Raw genomic sequence first — 18651 nt, 5'->3', positions numbered from 1 at the left:
CACAGTCTCTATTCAGAGAAGTACAAACTGTTTTATAATATAACCTGCTGTAATTATTAAACTAACTTTGTGGGAAACAAAATACACAGCAAGCAGAAGCAGTATTTTATACAGAACTGAAGCTTTCATATTTTTCTAATGAGAATAAGGCCAATTTTTCAATCATGGAATGGTTTGGGTTGGAAAGAACCTTAAAAGATTATCCAGTTACAATTCCTTCACCATGGGCAGGGGACACCTTCCCTTAGACCAGCTTGCTCAGTGCCCCATCCAGCCTGGCCTTTTAAATACTTCCAGGGATGGGGGATCCACAACTTCTCTGGGCAATCTGTTCCAGTGTGTCACCACCCTCACAGGGAAGAATTTCCTCCTGATATTTCATCTAAACCAATGTGTAAACTTACCTTTCAAAAGTTTAGAAATATCTCAACTACATTTGAAGTATCCTTAAATATGAAGCAAAAATCAGTAAACTCAATCAGAATTAACACATTTTTTCACTGTAATTCAATTTGCAGTCTTTACATTGTACTAACTCAGGTTTCTGCTTCTAATGAAGCACCTGACCCAAACATAAAAGCTCTGAACTGAAAGATATAGAAAATAATGTTATAATGAGTCATAATGAAAAATAATAAAAGCCTTTCCAGTGCTCAGATAAGGCACTTCTAACAGAGATTATGGCAGCAGTGCTAAGAGAAAGGAGCAGCATTACTAATTTCCTAGCTGTTTAATAGAGAACCGCCTATGCTCCACTTGGAACACGATGGAATTGTGTGAGGCAAGTCTCAAAAGGCTGAGAAGTCTTTGCAACTAAATTCACAGTAATTAGATTTCTAATTATACCTAGAGCATTAGTGATTCCCGTGGTTAAAACTGCTGCTGAACGGTTTTGCTATTTCCCTCTTTCTGAAAGCTCAGCCTTTCACTGTTTGGGCAGAAATTCTAGAAGTTTTAAAAAAGATGTATGTTCAGGCACAGACTGAAGTTAAAACAGAAGAGAAGAGTTCTTGTGTATGGAGAGCAAAGTTAAACTTTTCCATTAGGAAAAAAAAACAAAACAAAACAAAACTCTCCTTAAAAAGGAAAAGGCGGTTGTGGTGTTGGTGCACCCAGAAAGCACGAAGTGCAGAGCCTCTGATGTGGTGAATCAGAAGGTTAAAAAGCCCCAAACCCAGCATTCCCAACAGTTCAGGTTGCACGCTTAGTTCTTAAGGCACTTGCACAGATGCATCTGAGGCAGCTTCTGGCAGGAGCTTACGTGAGTCACATCATACCCCAACTGCAGTCCCTACATCAGCACTGCCTGGGCAGACCGTGTGGTTTATTATCAGTGCAGCCCTTTGAAATACTGCTGTGTTTTCACAAGTATCAGAAAACCTCTTCCTCAAGAAAAGCAACTTCAGCGTGTTGCTGCTCTCCTGGACTACACAGACACAGAATGTGCAGTTACAGGAGAGGCAGTCTCATTTGGCCAACTGGACACGAGATGAAAAACCTTGAGACCTTTATTCTATTCATAGCTCTGCCCTTGAGCTGCTGCGTGACACAGAAGAATTTGACTTTCCTGTGCCTCAGCTTCCTCTACCTTCCTGAGTCAAGTCTATTTATCACTCTGCATCTTAAGAAACGTTTCTCAGTACATTTTTTTCACTAGTGTCTCTAGGCACTATCACAGCTGAGAAGCAATATTTATATAGTATTTTAAAGCAATTCTGAGATTGATTCATTTGTGACAAAGACAAAAAGATGCAATTGCACTTATAAATTATTAACTTTGTTAGCATTTATTTAGAGTAAGCCTTCATATGTAGGAAGCCATCAGCTACTTACTTACCTGTTGTGAAAACTCAGCTTTTATTGATTTCTGTGACATCTTGTTTTCACTGCATAGTGCTTTGAAAAAAGATACTCCTCAGAACATGCACACTCACTGTAGTTAGACAAGATGCCAGTTAAACTTTTCTGTGACTATTAACTCCTTTTGTTCTGTGAGCGAGTTAAGGGGCACACTTCCTGCACTGCTGCAGTTCGGATGACTCACATGTTTAATCAGTGTCCAAACACTGAAATCCACAAGATAACAACTGTGATAAACTGATATGCTGTAACAGGGACTGAGTTGAAGTAGGAGGGATCCTACTTTAGGGTATGAAAAAAAAAAAAAGGATGATAAAAAACATGTATGATTATAAGCGCTTAAAAATGGAAATAGCTAATTTTAACACATTCTAGGGTTTGGGTTTTTTTTTAGCAGTTGAACAAGAAATGCTAAATTCTGACCTTCAGAGATATACATATCTTGGACTGTCTAGGCATTTGGTTATTCAAAATACCACGAAACGGGTTAAGAAACAATCCTGTAGTTTCCATACCTGACTAGAATTTTGGCACTATCCTCACACACTATTACTTCCTCAGGAAAGCAATGCATACAAGAGCAATATAATCATTTAGTGCCACGAAGGAGCAACCACTTGAAATCAGCTACCTCAGGTTCAAACACCTATTCAGGATATTCATGCACAGTACAAATTACTTTTTGCTTGATGCCTGGATGCACAATTACATTCCTTCTGGAGTGCAGAAGAGATACATAATTCATAGAGAGCTATACCTCACGACCCAAGTGTATTTGTCCTTGCAAGTCATACCCAGGTTTGGCTGCTTTATTGCCTCAGCTTGACACTGTGATGTGCACCCAGACTGCAATGAGAAAAAATGAGATGTTACAGTGACAACGTTGGCAGAAGGTAACAATCTAGGAAAAATCTCCTCTGCAAAACATCCCTAGGCGTGACAGACATGGTCAGAATCAGTACTAAGGTCACGGTCAGAAGATCACAGCAAAAGCAGCTGTTCAGCTCGAGACAAATCACAAATTACCTCCTTTGTCCTAACACTGTCAGCAGAACTGATGAGAAGCGGAATTGAAATGGGCGTGGAAGGTGCCCAAAGCCAGCCTGACTGCACTAAAGCCAAGGGAGAAAGCCCATGTGATCTGTTCTATAAAATGAGCGATGGGATGGAGCCCCCATGAAGGCTGGGAATAACCTTAATCACTACAGCCACCACTGCAATGGCCAGAGGGGAGGACTGGGAACCCAAGGGGATGCACGGTGAGGAGAAGAGGCAGAGAACCACTCACAAACAGGGATGAGACAGCCCTCACAAAGAGGTATTGTTTCCAGCTGAACACATTGCTGAGGGGTTCACAGTCAGCTGAGATGAATAAGTCCTTTCACCTCTGAAAGCACTCAGCTGCAGAGCAAATTGCGACGAGAGGTAAAGTGCTTTCACTGCAATGTACCTTTCCAGGATAGAGAAAACTGCTGACTTTGACCTCTGAAATGTATCAGAGGACACAGCTTCGGCTACGTAAGACACTGAGCGCTGTCCCTTATGAACAGTATTCCAATCTGCCTATTCAAAGTCACAGGAACCCTTCCCAAAAAACTGCTGGGGCACCAGGGAGAAAATGTGCAAGAGCTGAGCAAGTGAAGCAAATGAGACACTAAGTCAGGTTAAGGTCAACTCAGTGAAACAAATAAAAATCATACTCTGTTTTAAACTGGGCAAGTTCCTCAACGTAGCCATCAGCGAGTCACACAAATGAAGAAAAGGGAAATAGGCTGGAACAGGGACTGAAACAGCAGCAAGACTCTTGCTGTCAAGAGAAGCAAGAGCAGCTTACTGTCTCAGGACACAAAACTAAGGCCCAGCTGTGTGCAGGGAGATGGAGAAGCATTCCTTCACCTTGCTTTTCTGTCTTGCTAAAAAGTCATCATTTGTTCAGAACTAAAACAGTAACCCAGGGCTGAACAAGCTAAAATGGACACAGAACAAAGATGAGCACAAGCACAGCACTAAAGCCACCCCTCGACCCACAGCACGCTTAGGGTGCTACGGCCTTTATGCCCTTCACTAAATCTGCTCCTTAGAGGTTCCTAAAGCCGGAAAAGCGTTCAGGGAGTTCTCCTCCTCCGAAGAAATCCCAAGGACAAGGCAACATTATGCTTGCTCCCTCTCTCAACAGTTTTGTCATGCATCATTTCCCCTTGCCCCTGCAGAGTTTCGTCCTGCACTGTTAATGTTACAGCAGCACTAGAAATTCCTGGAGAGACAGCAGGGTCATAAAGTAACGTTGGGCATTTCACTAAATAGGCAGAAACAGACCAGGAAAAGATGAAACACTGTCATTCCCCATATTCCTCTTGTCTGCCCTGTGACGTGCTGCCTTCTAAAAGACAGAGAGGCACTCGTGAATTTTTTTAAATTTTCTTTTTAACTCTTGCAAGTTCTCACTCATATTTACTGAGCAGACTGCCTCTTCTGCCCTGGTGGCACACTGCTTCTGGGTGAGCCAGGAACACCCACGTCTGCCCCCAGGCAAGCAGAAAGCAGCTGGTACAATTACATCTGTGAAAGACACTACCACCACAACTGAGTGTCCCGAGCTGCAGGAGTTGAAGTTTAGCCACGCTGCTTATTCTGGCAGACTGATAGGGAGCACAAAGTAACTTTTAACAGCAGTAGCAATTTCTGGGCACCAAATCCATTTTTCTGTGTTCTGCACAGATAAGAGAATCATCCACCATAGCTAGTACACTAAAGCTTCTAAGTTTCAAGCTGAACACAAGTGGAATACTTCAGTCTAAGAAGAGAAATCTTAGAAAAGCTAAGTGACTTTACCAGACAACTGTTAACTCCTATTTTTACACCTTTGTTTCTAATACTCACTGCTGCCTCAATAACTTTACTTGCTATTTTCAGTGTTTCAAAAAAGTATCACGGCGATCCTCAAATCCCCAAAGCATCTGAAAACTAGCCATTCCTTAAAACTGTAACTGGATCCATGTTATGAGAACTTTCTAAACATTTGTTCTCAGTTTTGATGCAGAAAGTACAACACTAACACACACGACAGCTGAGCAGATGAAACAAACCTTGAAGTTACTAATAACTCAAACATTAGAGAAGTCACAATAATCCATCTCAATGCTGTGCCAGGTTCTCTTCCTGCGAAGCAAAAAAAGGAACTGTTTCAGGAAACTTAAGACTGCTGCACAATAATGTCCAAAACAGTCTTTTTTAAAAAAAAAAAGCTGAAATGCCCACAAGGTTAATCTTTCAGGCTTTCCAGCCTGGGAGGCAGAGTCAACAGCAATAAAGTCTGCCTTAAAGAACATACAGGCACACGCCCCTGCCCCTAAAGAAAGGGCCAAGGGCAGCTACTGAGCAATTAAAATGTTTACTATCACCATTTCCTTACCACCCCTCACAACAGCAGCATGAGTGCCTTGTAATTCCCGCAATAAAAAAAAAAAAAAAAAAAGATAAGCTCCCTCACCCACCTAACCACCCATTCAGCCATCTTAGCTCAAACCACTTTAATCAGAGGTTTGTGCTCCCAATGCCAGGCTGAGCTGGCCCAGAGTTGTTATTTTTTTTACAGGAGCACTCCTGCATTCCCGTCTTCTGGCAGGGCCAAGCAGGACAGTCACAGCAGAACACAAAACCACTGCGTGCCTCACCCCACAAGGAGGACGGGTTTGCCTCCGTGGCCTGGTTGCTCACACACCGACAACGCCTCCTCGTTGGTTTTTCATTAAACAACAGAGCAGAAAGAAGGCAGAGGTCGGCGTGTGCAAGATCCGCTCCCCTCGGCGCGGCACAAACGACACCCCAGGAACTCGAGACACAACAGTTGTACCCACAGCAGACACCACCACCACACACCACGGGGCTTCAGCCACCGGAGGAACAGCACCCACGTCCCAAACCCGTGTGAGAAGATACACTTCTTCAACACGTTTTTAGACACTGATGCAAAGAGTGGCAAAAAAATACCATTTCGCCTCGAAAGAGACAAACCAGTATTTATATTAACGATAAAGGTTTGATTGCTATTGATTAATTTAGCCTTTTTCGCCGCAAGACTGGTTTCCATGGAAATGCAAGCAGACTAAAAACCTGCAAGAAGTGAGTCAGTTTTGCCTGTTTATGTCTCCTCAGTTCCCATGGAAACAGACATTTAAAAAAAAAAAAAAGTAATAAAAAGGATAAGGGTCCTGAAATACCTTCAGAAAATCTCTTCCCAGAGCTTTATCTCTTTGGCTTCCTTTCCAGAACTAGAGTTGAAAATAACACAGAGCAACAGATGACAGAGTAGTGACTTGATTTTTTTATGGAGACATCAACAGAACGTATCTGGAAATGGTTCAAAAACCACATTCAAACTGACAAGCTCAATATATATAGCTACAAACTGTATTAACTTAGGTTTTGGCAAAAGCACCTAAAGCAGAGTATCTATTTCTTTAAATTAATTCCATGCTAATGTAGAGACACACAATGGAGAACAAGACAACAGCATCACACTGTCCTTGTCTGAAGTATATTTCAATACTCTGAGAAAGGGGGGAAAACCAAAAAGCTGCTTTGGGGGAATGAGTCCAGTATTTCCATAGCCAGGACATTTCTTTGATGGAATCATTCCTTCCTTACAAGACATGCATTTTGAAGTTGCAAAATCGGCTCTACACATACCAGGTTGAGTAACAAATACCAGTATCCAATTTGTTATGACTAAAAAATGCATTTCTCCAAGCTGATAAAGCAAACCTAAGGGTCCCTGTCAGTCAGACCCCACCTCACACTGTACTTTTCACAGACAGTGGTGCACCTTCCCATGAGCTGTCTTTTTCACACTGGTACACATAATATCTTCCTTCCTCCTCAGAGCCAAAAGTATCAGGGAAGGTGGAAGGAAAAGGACGGGAAATTGTTAGGAAAGAGGCTGCAGGGCACATCTCAGACCTCCAAAGCCTGATCCAATCACCACAATTACTATGCAAGAATTCCCTGGCAACCAAGTGTCCAGAAATACCATGAGCAGAGAGGTGTGAGTATCTGCTGCTCCAAGATCCTTCTCGAAAGGTTCAGGACAGCCCAACCCGATGACAAACCTTTTAACTTCCTTGTTTGTCTTCCACATCACAGTTCTTTGTGCTCAGCACACTGCCATGCAACTCAACACACTTCATCAGAGGGTACAGAATCTGTCACCACCGCCTGCCTGGGAAGAACATGCAAGGACGGTGCACGTCTCTTACCCCCACTGCCAGAGACTGAAGCTGCGACACAAAAATAGGAAAGAGAAAAAAAAATCTCACCTCTGCCCCAAACACCACTTATCCCAACAATCACCAGAACTCAAGGGCCCTCCTGCATTCGCACAAGTGTCACTTACACACCTCGTTTCTGTACTTTGCTGCTGCTCTGAGAACTAACAATACGTTGCCACCGACACGAAACAAGGCTTTGAGAGAGAGGGGTAGCAATCGCTGGAGGTCTGTGTTTAATGGAAGAAACAGCTGAGCTTAATTCAGGGTTAATTAGTTCACATTAGCCAAATTCAATCTCTTCTTGTCACAGGAAAGATAAACCCTGGAGAATTAATTATTCCTTATTCTCCTTCGTATTTTGGCAAGGTGTGGAGTTGCACAGCAAGGAGAACAGTCTCTCAGAACTCAATAAGGCATCACTCGAAGAGGACAGATTTAATGTTAAATGGAGAACATTTAATGTTAAGAGATCGTTAAGAGAAACACTGAGTGTATCTTTCAGTCTATTTTGAAGTTTAGCCTCCTTTCTTGCAGAGGTCAGAAGTGCACATAAACAAATTACTCTAGATATTCACTTACTTTCGCAGCTAAATACACAAACATTCAAGTCTCAGAGAGACTAGACTTTTATACACTTACCACTCAAATTCATTCATAACAACAACACATGCAGGCATTTTCTAAAACATTAAATGAACCAACCACACACAGACAGCAAGCAAGCAGATCAAGTGTTTTCCACCATACTCTATGGCAAATTTTTTTTGGTTTCCATTATTAAAGACAGGTGTCAAGTTTACTAAAACCAATCTCTGAAGAGATTTGCCAGGGTGTCAGATGGCCGGGTCAGATTAGTTTCGTGCCTCCTCCAGCACAAAGAGCAGAACAGAACAGAGGAATGTGACTGGTCAAGCCAGGGAGTCACTACTGAACAGAAAAAAGACACTGGTCACAAGAAAAGAGAAAATAATTTAATAAGAAGGTAACGTACATACAGTGAAGAATCTTGAATCATTAAGCACGCAAAAAATTACCACATGCGACCTAGTTTTGCCTTTGGGGACATCCACGTTATCATATCAATCTTAAAGAAATTTACAGGGTCACACACTGAATTCAGGAAACCACCTGCCCTGTGCACTGAACTAGGCAAAGCTCCCCTAAGCAAATAGAAAGTATAATTGCCCCATTATATGTTTTATCATATTACACATGCTCAAGGAAGTTTAATCACAGTTAAGTAAGTCAATTCAAGTCTGTAATTTGTTAACTTCCAAATGCTTAGAAGCTTAACATTAACTCCTGATATCGAGTTTCCCAATAAGGACTTTTAAATTTGTATTTTGAACCTGCATAAGTTCCTCCTGTGTAAAATCACATCATAAATAAAATGGGCTTGGTACATACAAAACTCTGAAGACCAACTGAAAACAGGGACCATCTCCACTACTTTAAAAGCAACATGGAAAATTTTGTCCTCTCACCCTGGACTGCCATTCACACTAATATTTCAAGGAGCTTCATCTGATATTTGAAACACAATCCATAAAAGTGTCTAGAAGGAACAACAGTACAGCCTGAATCAACTGTGACAACTGATAAAGATCAACAATCTAAACCCTAAATCTAAAGCATCATCGCTTTGCATGTGCACTGCAACTTCCGAGAATAAATGAACACATTTTACACAAAAGATTAATAAAAAGGAGACACACACCAAACAGAAGGTCTGTGATGTCACCTCACAGTGCTCCTGCCAGAACATCCTGGCTACCCAAAATCAGCCAATGCACTCTAACCAGGCTGCAACTTAAAGCCATCTTTCCAGGTAAAAGTGTTCCGTTTACAGAAACCCACAGCATCTGCATGCAGATTTGCAGCCTTGCAGCATCACAAGGCAGAGTCACCACAGAACTCCCCAGCGACTGGCAGGGCGTGAAACAACAAATGGCACACAGAGCTGAAGGCACAGAAACCTGGAGAAAGCCGGAACCCTCACCAGCACCTTGGTGTACAACACAAACTCGAAGCTGTTCCTCCCCATGTAACAAAGATCTCACACAAGCTGTGGCACGAAGGGGTTTTTTGCAGGCCTCGGGAAGTCCAGTGTGGTTTCCTGGTGATATGAAGGACATGCAAAGGATGGCAGGTGGTATAACTTCATAATGGATCATGGGGTAGCAGGTAAGTGTAAGGTGATAGACCAGCTGAGGCAACAATGACAGTCCTGAGCTGTTATGGAAAGACCATCGCACCTGGAGAGGGGGAATTCCCAGAAATCCACTGTAAGGTGACAAGGCTACGCAAAAAAGGGACAAAGACGGCTTCCCAAAAGACCCCAGCAACTTCCCAGCAACAGACTGGTAGGATCAACAAAGGATGGAATGGTGTGGAGGTGGCATGGCCTTCCCAAGGGGAACTCAAAAAGCCAACCCTTAGTCCTCTATCATCTGTCTATCACCCCAAAAATTAGTTTCTTGACTACATTCACTCAAACTGCCTAAGGGAAAAAAAGAAGTATAAAAAGAGGTCGGACATGAGCAAAAATTAGGGAGAAGTTCCATCATTTCTGCGGGGGTAACCAATGGGCTGCCTTTTCTCCTTCCTCTCCTCAGGGGTGAGCAACCATTTGTTATGTTTTACTTTGCTTTCACCTTTACTAATTGTACTTTGCTTCCTTATATCTCGCCTTACTAATTGTACTTTGCTTCCTTTTATCTCGCCTTATTAATTGTACTTTGCTTCCTTATATCTTGCCTTACTAATTGTACTTTGCTTTCTATGTTTTACTTTGCTTTCCCCCTTTACCCTGACTTTGATATTTTAATTTGCTTTATTTATTTGACCTTTACCTTATAGACACTAATTTTACCTTGCCTTACACCTTATAGACTACTGTGCATATATTTTACCCTTTTTTTTTAAAATATATTTTATTGCCTTAGATCAGGTAGTCCAACTAGTTGTACAAGGTTTGCCTTAAAGTGTGTATTTCTTGCTCTCAGTGAGTTTAAGTGTGAGCTAGTGAGGAGTTGCTACATTCTTTCCTTTTTGCTTTGTTATCGAGGGTGTTCAGATTTTGTAAATTGGTCTGTGGAGGAGGGGGTTGCTTGAGTTTTGCATTAAGGTGTTCTACTGATCTCTTGCTTCTTAGGGAGTTGTGCTGTTTCTGGGGAGCGGGCTTCTGGCTTGAGGTTTTATTAGTTAAGTGGAATTTTGCAGTTAAACATTATCGCCGACGACGCGGAGTTGTCTCAGATTTGTATTAATAGAAGTTATTTCGTGAGCTGCTCAGAGCTGGGCCTTTTTTTTGGTTTTCTTTGGTGCTGGCAGGCTCATGGACAGCGGAATAACTCGCAGGAGAAGCTTGCTGAGAAGGTTCTCCATTGCTATTAAGTGCAGTCCCCATAAATAGGGTATCAAAAGTCCTGTCCATCTCAGTCAATCTCTCAAGCAAAGGGTCTCCCCCCAAGGAGACACTGACTGACTGTTTTTGGACTTTAAAGGCTTTCAACTCCCAGGTGGAGGACATGAATAGACAAAAAATATATTAATACAGGAGGGACAGAAAATCCTTCATTTCTGCTCCTTTCCACGTGACAATAAGGCAAAACTGTTCTTTTAACTACAGCTGTACTTATTTTCACGCAGGAAGGATTTTCCACAATAATGCTACTTTTCAGAAGGCCACAATCAAGATTTTTAACTCCCTCTCTCTGAAGCACAAACCTGAAGAAACAATCCCTGTGCAGAAAGACACCGATTAAAACAAATTCAATCTTACAACACCTGTTCTAGTACAAGGCACCTTAGCAGTTCTCCTGGCAAAGTCACTGCATCAGCACAAGTGTCTTATTCGAGTCCTCAGCTGTCATCATGCAAAACTTCCTAAGAGCACATAACCACAGATTTGGAGCACGCAGAGGTAGAAAAATACTAAGTTTAACAAGCTTTGGAGCAGAGACTTCCAGTAGCACACACAGAAACGCAACACAGCGAAGGCAGAATTTGACCTGCGGCTTGTTGTCGGTTCTGGATCGGTGTTTCTCAGCTGCTGATCCAGGGAGCAACAGTCGGCTGTGAGACATCTGAAACAGCCCGTGGAACAGCTGCAGAGAAGGCTGGCTTGTGTTTTGGGCAGGAGGGGAAGAGGAGGGAATTGTTTTCTTGGGTTTTTTTATATTTTCAATAAATAATTCTCGCATGCAAGCAAGAAAGGAATCAACACAGGCAAGAATAAGAGGAGTAACTGAGCGATCAAACCTCGGCCTAATTTCTATGTCGTTGCAACTGTAACCTCCTGTGGCACAGTACAATCCTCAGATTGTATTCAATGAGGTCAGATGTCTCTTTGGACTTAAAAAGGTTGAGACATCCTTTTAGATGACAGATAGTTGGCAGATAATAACGTGGAAGATAAATGGAAGATGAGGATTTCTGAAGGACAAAATAAGATGATGAGATAACCAGCATATATGATTACAGAAAGAAATCAAAATTCACCAGAGAAAAAAAGCCAACTTGTCATAGACATTTTAAAATGTTCAGAAGATTCAGGGAGCAAAAGCCTCAATATGCAAATTCTTTATTTTGACAATTAGGAATCATAAACTAACACGAGATATTCCAAGAACTGAGGTCTCTAATACTAGATTTGTAAAACATGAACCTGCTTTTGCACCCAGTAATAAAAGTAAAGCCACAAAGAGCATTAGGTAGTCACAAATTCGACCCCTTAAGCATACTAAAAGCTCCAGCATTTGAGTGGGCTTAACCACATCCCTCTAATACTACTAAATCAGAATCACCTCACTGCTACTGCAGCTATTTCACAGACATTTTAGGGAGCCCAGCAAGTTACACGGTGGTTTATACTTACTTGAATCCTCCCATCTGAGAAGGTGCAACTTCCAAGCGGAATAGTAGAGAAATCCCAGTACCAGAAAGAGGCAGAGGGCTAGCAGCAGGTTACGCATAAACACCAACAGTCCCATCTTCACATTAAATCTGCTCTTCTACATGACCTGAGAGAGAAAAGCACGTTGAGGTTGGGGTCGGAGCCGCCTCCTCCGACGGACATCCTCCCCAAACAGGCACTCCCACATCCACAGTAATCGAGCAACAAGGTAAACACACGGTCAAACACACCCGCTACCCGGACCGCGCCAGCGAAGCAACAACTACCACCCCAGGCAGCTGCCTTTTTTGGCTGTCCCAAGGGTACACGCGGCTCCGGCGGGGCGGGGGGGTCACCGCAACGCTGTCACAGGGCACCGGCCCCGCTCCCGGACGCTCCACACAACCGGCCGCCGAGGCCTGGCGAGCCCCGCGTCCCCCGGCACGCCGCAGAGCGGCCCCGCATCGCCGGGGTGTCCCGGGGCCCGCGGGCGCGGCCGGGCAGCGCCGCTCGGGGATGGAGCGCGGCGGAGCCCCGGGCACGCCGCGGGGACGCGCTGCCCCGGAGGCGGTGCCGGCACACAGGGACGGCCGGGGACAGGCGGGCCCGGGCGGCACGGCAGCTCCGCGCCGGCTGACAGCTCCCCGCGGCCGGCTCAGCCCGGCTTTGAACGGGCAGCGCGGCGCGCCTCGCCGGGCTCCGCTACCGGCTACCCCGCACCGCGCCGCGCCGCGCCCCGCTCGCCGAGACAGCCCCGCGCCCGGCCCGGCCCTGCCCTGCCCGGCCCCCGGCCCTCCTCACCCGGCCGCCGGCGGCCCCGGGCGCTCGGAGCCCGGCTGCGCCCCCGGGCTCGGGGCCGCGGGCGCCGCCATGCCGGGCGCGCCCCGCGGGACCCGCCGCCGCCGCCGGGGGCGCCGCGCCCGCCAATGGCGCGCGGGGGAGGGGCGGGGCCCGCCTGCGTAGCGGCCGCCGCCGGCCAATGGGGCGGCGCGGAGGGGCCGCGGCCCGGCCAATCGCGGGGCGCGCCTGCCGCCAACGGAGGGGCGCTGCGGTCAGCGCGCGGCGGTGCGCGTGCGCAGGGGGACCCCGCGCGCCCGCCCCGCCCCGCCCACCCCCTCAGCCCCCTCAGAGCGCAGCCCCGACCCGCTCCCCACCGGAGTCCAAGCCGCACTCCCGGCCCCGCTCCTCCAGAGCCCCGCGCCGACCCCCAGTCACGCCGTGGCACCTGCAGACCGCTGCGTGGCCCCTCCAGGCACTTCAGGCTCGGCGCGTTGTCACTGCATGTCACTGCACCTTCCCCAGCCGAGGCGCCTCCAGACCCCAAGGCAGCCACCGCTCTGCACGCCCCTGCTGCCCAGCGCTGTGCCCCGGCAGTGACACGGCATCCCCTGCCCTGCGCTCACTGCCCAGCACCCAGTGCTGCCTCTCCGTTCAGCCGCTGCACTGCCCACCCTCCGAGCGCTGCTCCGAACGGCCTCGCCCCTGCCCTGCTCTGCCCAGCGAGGCTGCAGCCACTACAGATGGAGCTCGGCCGTGCCCGTCACAGCCCCGCAGCCCCTGTCCACGCTGCACAGTCCGGTCACTGCCTTCGCACCGTCCTCCAGCTCCTGCAGATCCCGGCTGCGCTGCACGCCCAGCAAGGTCCTGCCCAGCCCCTGCACCGCACTGTGCCACCTCCCCGGGCCTCCCAGTGTGGCACAGCCTCCGCCACTGGATCACACCAGGCTGGGCAGCACAGACCCCATCGGCTGCCCTCCTGCGGCACAGCACAGCTCGCACCACGCAGCCAGGGCAGCTCCCTGGCACTCCCCATGTGTGAGGGTCTCCACATTCTCAGCTGCCCTGCGAGCACTGTGGCACTGGGGCCTGCCTGCACCTCGCTCTTCCCACGGCATTGCCCTCTTTGTTGCTGGCCTTGCCATTTACCCCTAATGCTCGTTAGGCAGAGGACAAGTGACAAGCTCAGAATGATCAAGGGAAATTATTAGTCACGTGGGGAAAAGTCGTCTGAAAGGAAAGAAAACGTTAGGAATAAACAGGCGTCTTCAGCACAGCACAGCAGCCCAATGACCCTCCCTGTGTCATGAGTAACAGAAGGAAAACAAAAGCAATGTGAGTTTAAGGGAATCTAAGTAGGATTGTGTCATGATGTGCAGCACGGTGGCAGCTCCCAGTGCAGGTGAGCCCAGGTGCCAATGCTGAACAGCAGGCACTGCCTTGAGCAGCACAGGGCTGCCTGAGCACTGCCTGGGCCCAGTCCCTGGCAGTCCGCAAAAGGCAGAGTTCATGCAGGTCACAGGGAGAGCTGGTGGGGGCTCACACAGCCTCGCTTTCACAGCCAGAAGCCCCACTTTGTCTTCCACACAAACGAAGTCTGTGCAAGCTGGCTGCAAGTGTGGCACCCACGCAGCCAGGCTTGCTGAACTGCCGCACTCCTCTGCAGAGACATAAGGGAGGCACGTTTCGCACTGACATGCCATTAGGGTTTTTTGGATACCAGCAACAACTTCTAGGTGCAGCACAGGAGACCATCAGACTCATACAGACACCCAGGTACCACTGGCACCAATTTCCCCCACGGAAGGTGTGTAGAGAGGGGACACGACTGCATCTACGCAGCCCTGTCCATCCGCAGGTCTGCCCTCCCTCTGCTGCCCACACAACCCCCAGCTCCCAGGGCTGACCCACTCAAGATGCTTGTTGCTCTCACCCATCCGAGGCAGCTCCTTATCCCCCAAGTTTCATGGCAAGCTGGCAGCCAGAGCTGGGCTGGGCAGCCTCCTCCAAAGGCCCCAGCTCTGCTGCCAGGCTCATCTCCTCCAGTAGCACCACTGACTCCTGTGCCACATCATGTCTGACTGGAGCCCAGTTTTACTTTACAAACACTTGCTTTAGGCCTGCTTTTCTCTTCCCCTCTTCATCCCTCTATCTGTGTAAGCTTTTCCCTGCCTCAACTGCCCTTGTCCCAGTGACAGGGAGCTGCCTGCCCTGCCTGCCCCTGCTGCGCCACATCTGCTCTGCCTGACCCCAAACCTCACCCAAACTGTCCCAGCTGCACCACTCGGCCTTTGAACCCCACGGTGTGCAGGCACAGCAGGTGTTCTGATTCCAACGACGAGATAAGCAGGAACCTACAGCACGAAGCCAAACAGTGACAAGGCTGGGGCTTGCTCCTGAACCCGTGTTTGTCACCCGGGAAACCCTACCCCCGTTATCAGGTGTCAGTGTGCTGGAAAGGGCCCAGGATGAAGTCACACTTCGTGCCAGGCTGGAAAAAGCTCAGGAGAGAAGCACTGTGTGTCTCTGAAAATCAGGTACCAGCGCCTGGCAGCTGTCTAACATCCATGGGATGAATTAACGCAATGTTTAGTGGAGTGATTTGGTTCAAGTAGCAGGACTTCAGTCTGAGCGTGTTCCTACTTAACTTACACATTTCATTCGCAGGCAGATGTCAAGCTGGATGTTGCTAGGAGATAGGCAGCAGGGGAATAATCAAGTCTGATTAAATCCTATCATATTGCCGTGCCGCTTTCCAGAATGCTCTGGAGCCTTTCAAAGCCAAACTGACCAAATGATAGGGCAAGAGCTGCAGCACATCCTGCTCAACAAAACCCACTTGCGGCAAACCTGCTGAGCCTGTGACTGCCCACGTGTCTGCAGAGCATTTCCTGCAGCAACACTGGCCACGATCTGGGGGAAAAGAAGGCTCTGGCAGTGGCTGCATTAGCAGGTAACGCAGGACAGCTGGACCAGTCAGTGCAGAGCAGGCAGTGAGGGTTCCTGCCCCCATGTCCCTGCATCAATGCTGTCTGCTGCTTGGGATGCTCATGTTGGACTAGGCATGACTTGGGCACAGCAGGTGACCACCAGCAAAGCTTCCTTCTGCCCTTCTTTTCAAAGGGGCCCACCTGGGGCATGCCAAAATTGCTCTGCAAATGCCCCTCGTGTGCGGTTCTAAGCACCGTGGGGCGTTCCCACTGAACTGATGCCTGCCTGCTTTTTTCATTCAGGGTGGTTGAGCCATACACTATATGAAGAGCACGTAAATAACAGCTACAGCTTCCTTTCCCAACAGTAAATAAAGTTATGCTGTAACTATCAGCATCAGATGCCAAACACACACACATCAGCCTCCGGGCTTCCTCCATAGTGAGGCTCCTAATCTCATTTTGCTTCTCTACCCTGTAAAAATTATCATTCTAATACTCACACTGTAATCCTTCTCCCCAAATTACATGTCATCAAATCAGACCTGATACTAATTAATGCAATATTTTATGATTAATTAAATCCCACTAAATACCACAGCAAAGATCTCTTTCAAGTAATGGCTAGATGGAGATTACCTCTGCTGATGCACGGGCTTGGGGAATGCAATCTGGGCTGTAAGACACTTGTATTTTGTCTTATCTCTCTGACCAAACTTGTTTCATTCACACACTCATTATGCTTTATTCTTAAGCACAGGCTCTGTCTGTGATCAGCCTGTGGAGAATACTTTACATTTCTGGTGCTCTGGCTGTGCTAAGAACAGAAATGTTAAACAGCAGCAGCAGCAGGCCCACACAAAACAAGCTAAAACAGTCTGAACTCGGCTCAAAAATTCTGCCACCCTCCAGATGTTTTCAACGGCAAAGAGCCACACTTACCACTGCGGGCGCAGGCAAACACCTGGAGCCTGCCCACTCTGCTCCCCGAGCACTCTGCCCAACTGGACCCGCTTTCCCAGGGTCTTCCTCAGCTGAAGTGACCCAGTGGCCTGGCAGGGGCCGTGTGAGCAGCACAGAGCTCAGCGGTTCATCTCCTCGCAGTAATTCCGATACACTACGTTTGGTTCACGCACAGTTTCCAAGACAGGGGGGAGGCTTGATTCGGAGACAAGCGGTGCAGACTCCCACCTTTCTGGGTCTGTTTCAGGAGTCCCTCACCCTCACGTTCAGAAGAGCATCCCACCTCCCTGTGTCTGGCTTCAGCTTGCAGACATACCATTTTGTTCTGCCTTCTGCTTGATTAAAGAGCCTTTCAGAGCCTGGCATTTTCTCTTTGTGACACTACACATATGCTGCAAGCAAACCCCCTCTCATCCGTCTTTCTGATAAGCTAAATATACTGAGTTGCTTAATTCTCTTTCTGCCAGGCTTTTCCTCCCACCCTCAAGCCATTTTTTGCATTTCTGCTCCACGCAGCCTCTCTGATTTTCCTGAATCCTTTTCAAGATGTAGAATCCCACAATGAGCGTCCCTAATGCTTTGACACAGGGATTAAAATTTTTCCTATTTTCTGTCTTAAAGGCCTGCATTGGTCCTTTCTGCCATAGCATCAGGGTAAGCATTCAGGCAGGATCATCCCAAATCTTTTCCAGGCTTGCTGCTGGCAGGTTAGGGCCACTTGGGCTGGCCAACTGTATCTCAGCTGCACACCCAGAACCCTGATGGATGGAGTTTGGTGATCATGGATGTCATGGCTGCCTTTCCAGCAGCATCACAAATCAGTCTGAAAAGATGGGCTTGTGTCCACAGAGTGTGATGCAGGGCGCCATGCCCACAGGTCCTCCGGGGGCCTGAGGACTGCAGGCAGAGTCCAGTGGGATTTTCCTCTGGCCAGGAGTTGTTTTACCCAGCCAGACACCACAGGGCAGAGGGACACCACATTTCAGGGGGCTTAAGGAGCTGAGCCTGGCAGGACGGAGCAAGCCACGGCAAGCTGTCCAGGAGCAGACATCCCAGCCCACACAGTAGGTCACTGTGCTGTGAAAGAGAGGAGAGCACAGAACCAAGTGGTGCCTCTTGGCATCCAGGCTGGTTTGAGCGTCCTGTCTGGGAAATATTTTTGCAATGCCTCTTAATATTTTACCCAACCTGTTCAGAGTGACAGCAGTCACTGTGGAATCTGGTGCCCTGACCAGTTACTGGGCTGCACACCTTGAAAACAGCCTGCTTCAATAATAGGCTGTGTGAAGGTTCTTTAATTCTGGCCTCTCCCCAGCAGCACCCCCAGTGAAGCCTACCTGAGACCCAGGAGTAAAATGGGGAATCTTGCCCAGCCCATTTGCCATCATCGGATATCCCAGCGCACTTCTCCGTGCTGGTGCTGCAGGAACCTGGAAGGAGCCCAGCTCCAGCTGTGGCCACGCTGCTTCGCCCTCGAGTTTCTGAGATGATTGCTGAAGAAACCTGAATTTCAGAGACAGTTAGAGCTGTGATGGCCATGACCCTCAACGGGCTCATCTTGAGCCCTCCAGCCAGGCATTGCCCCGTCCCCTTTCATGCCATAGGAACAGCTGAAAGAGTCAGGTGAGATAGCAGGTACTGTCCAGCCACTGCCTCCTCTCAAACAGGAATGGCAGGAGTGACTCCATTTCCCGTGCTGTCACAGAGAGGAGGGAATTTGGCAGAGCAAGGGCACAAGGAGAAAGGTCCCCAAACCAGTCACACTCATGCCACAGGGCGCGAGTAATTTGCAAACATTCTGATGACATAATCACAGACTGTCCTAAACATACCTGGTAATTTTTAATGAATGGTCAGCTGGTAGGAGGTCAGTGTGATTCAAAGAGCCAAAGTAATGGGCAGAGAAATGGCAGAGTCCCAGAGGGCTGCTGGGAAGGTGAGAATACAGCTAAGGGCA

General features: G+C 47.8%; 1 protein-coding gene across 7 annotated transcripts in view; it reads right to left on the bottom strand.

The window, feature by feature from the left end:
• ST3GAL3 (ST3 beta-galactoside alpha-2,3-sialyltransferase 3) overlaps positions 1–18050 on the bottom strand; it is a 175650-nt gene extending 157600 nt beyond the window's left edge. The window contains exons 1-2 of one of the 7 annotated variants that reach the window (XM_050306474.1): positions 18032–18050; positions 12007–12151 (exon numbers count right to left, since the gene is read on the bottom strand). In XM_050306474.1, the coding sequence (XP_050162431.1) occupies positions 12007–12121 (115 nt within the window). In that variant the 5' untranslated portion in view covers positions 12122–12151; positions 18032–18050. Of the gene's footprint in view, positions 1–12006; positions 12152–12825; positions 12929–16673; positions 17327–18031 lie in introns of those variants that run through there. The other 6 variants (XM_050306477.1, XM_050306472.1, XM_050306475.1 and 3 more) reach the window with 6 other exon arrangements.
• Positions 18051–18651: the final 601 nt, after the last annotated feature.

The sequence above is a fragment of the Myiozetetes cayanensis genome, unplaced genomic scaffold (genome assembly GCF_022539395.1).
Source record: "Myiozetetes cayanensis isolate MyiCay16 unplaced genomic scaffold, myiCay2020 scf12, whole genome shotgun sequence".
NCBI lineage: Eukaryota > Metazoa > Chordata > Aves > Passeriformes > Tyrannidae > Myiozetetes > Myiozetetes cayanensis.
This window is presented reverse-complemented; position numbering and strand designations above follow the sequence as displayed.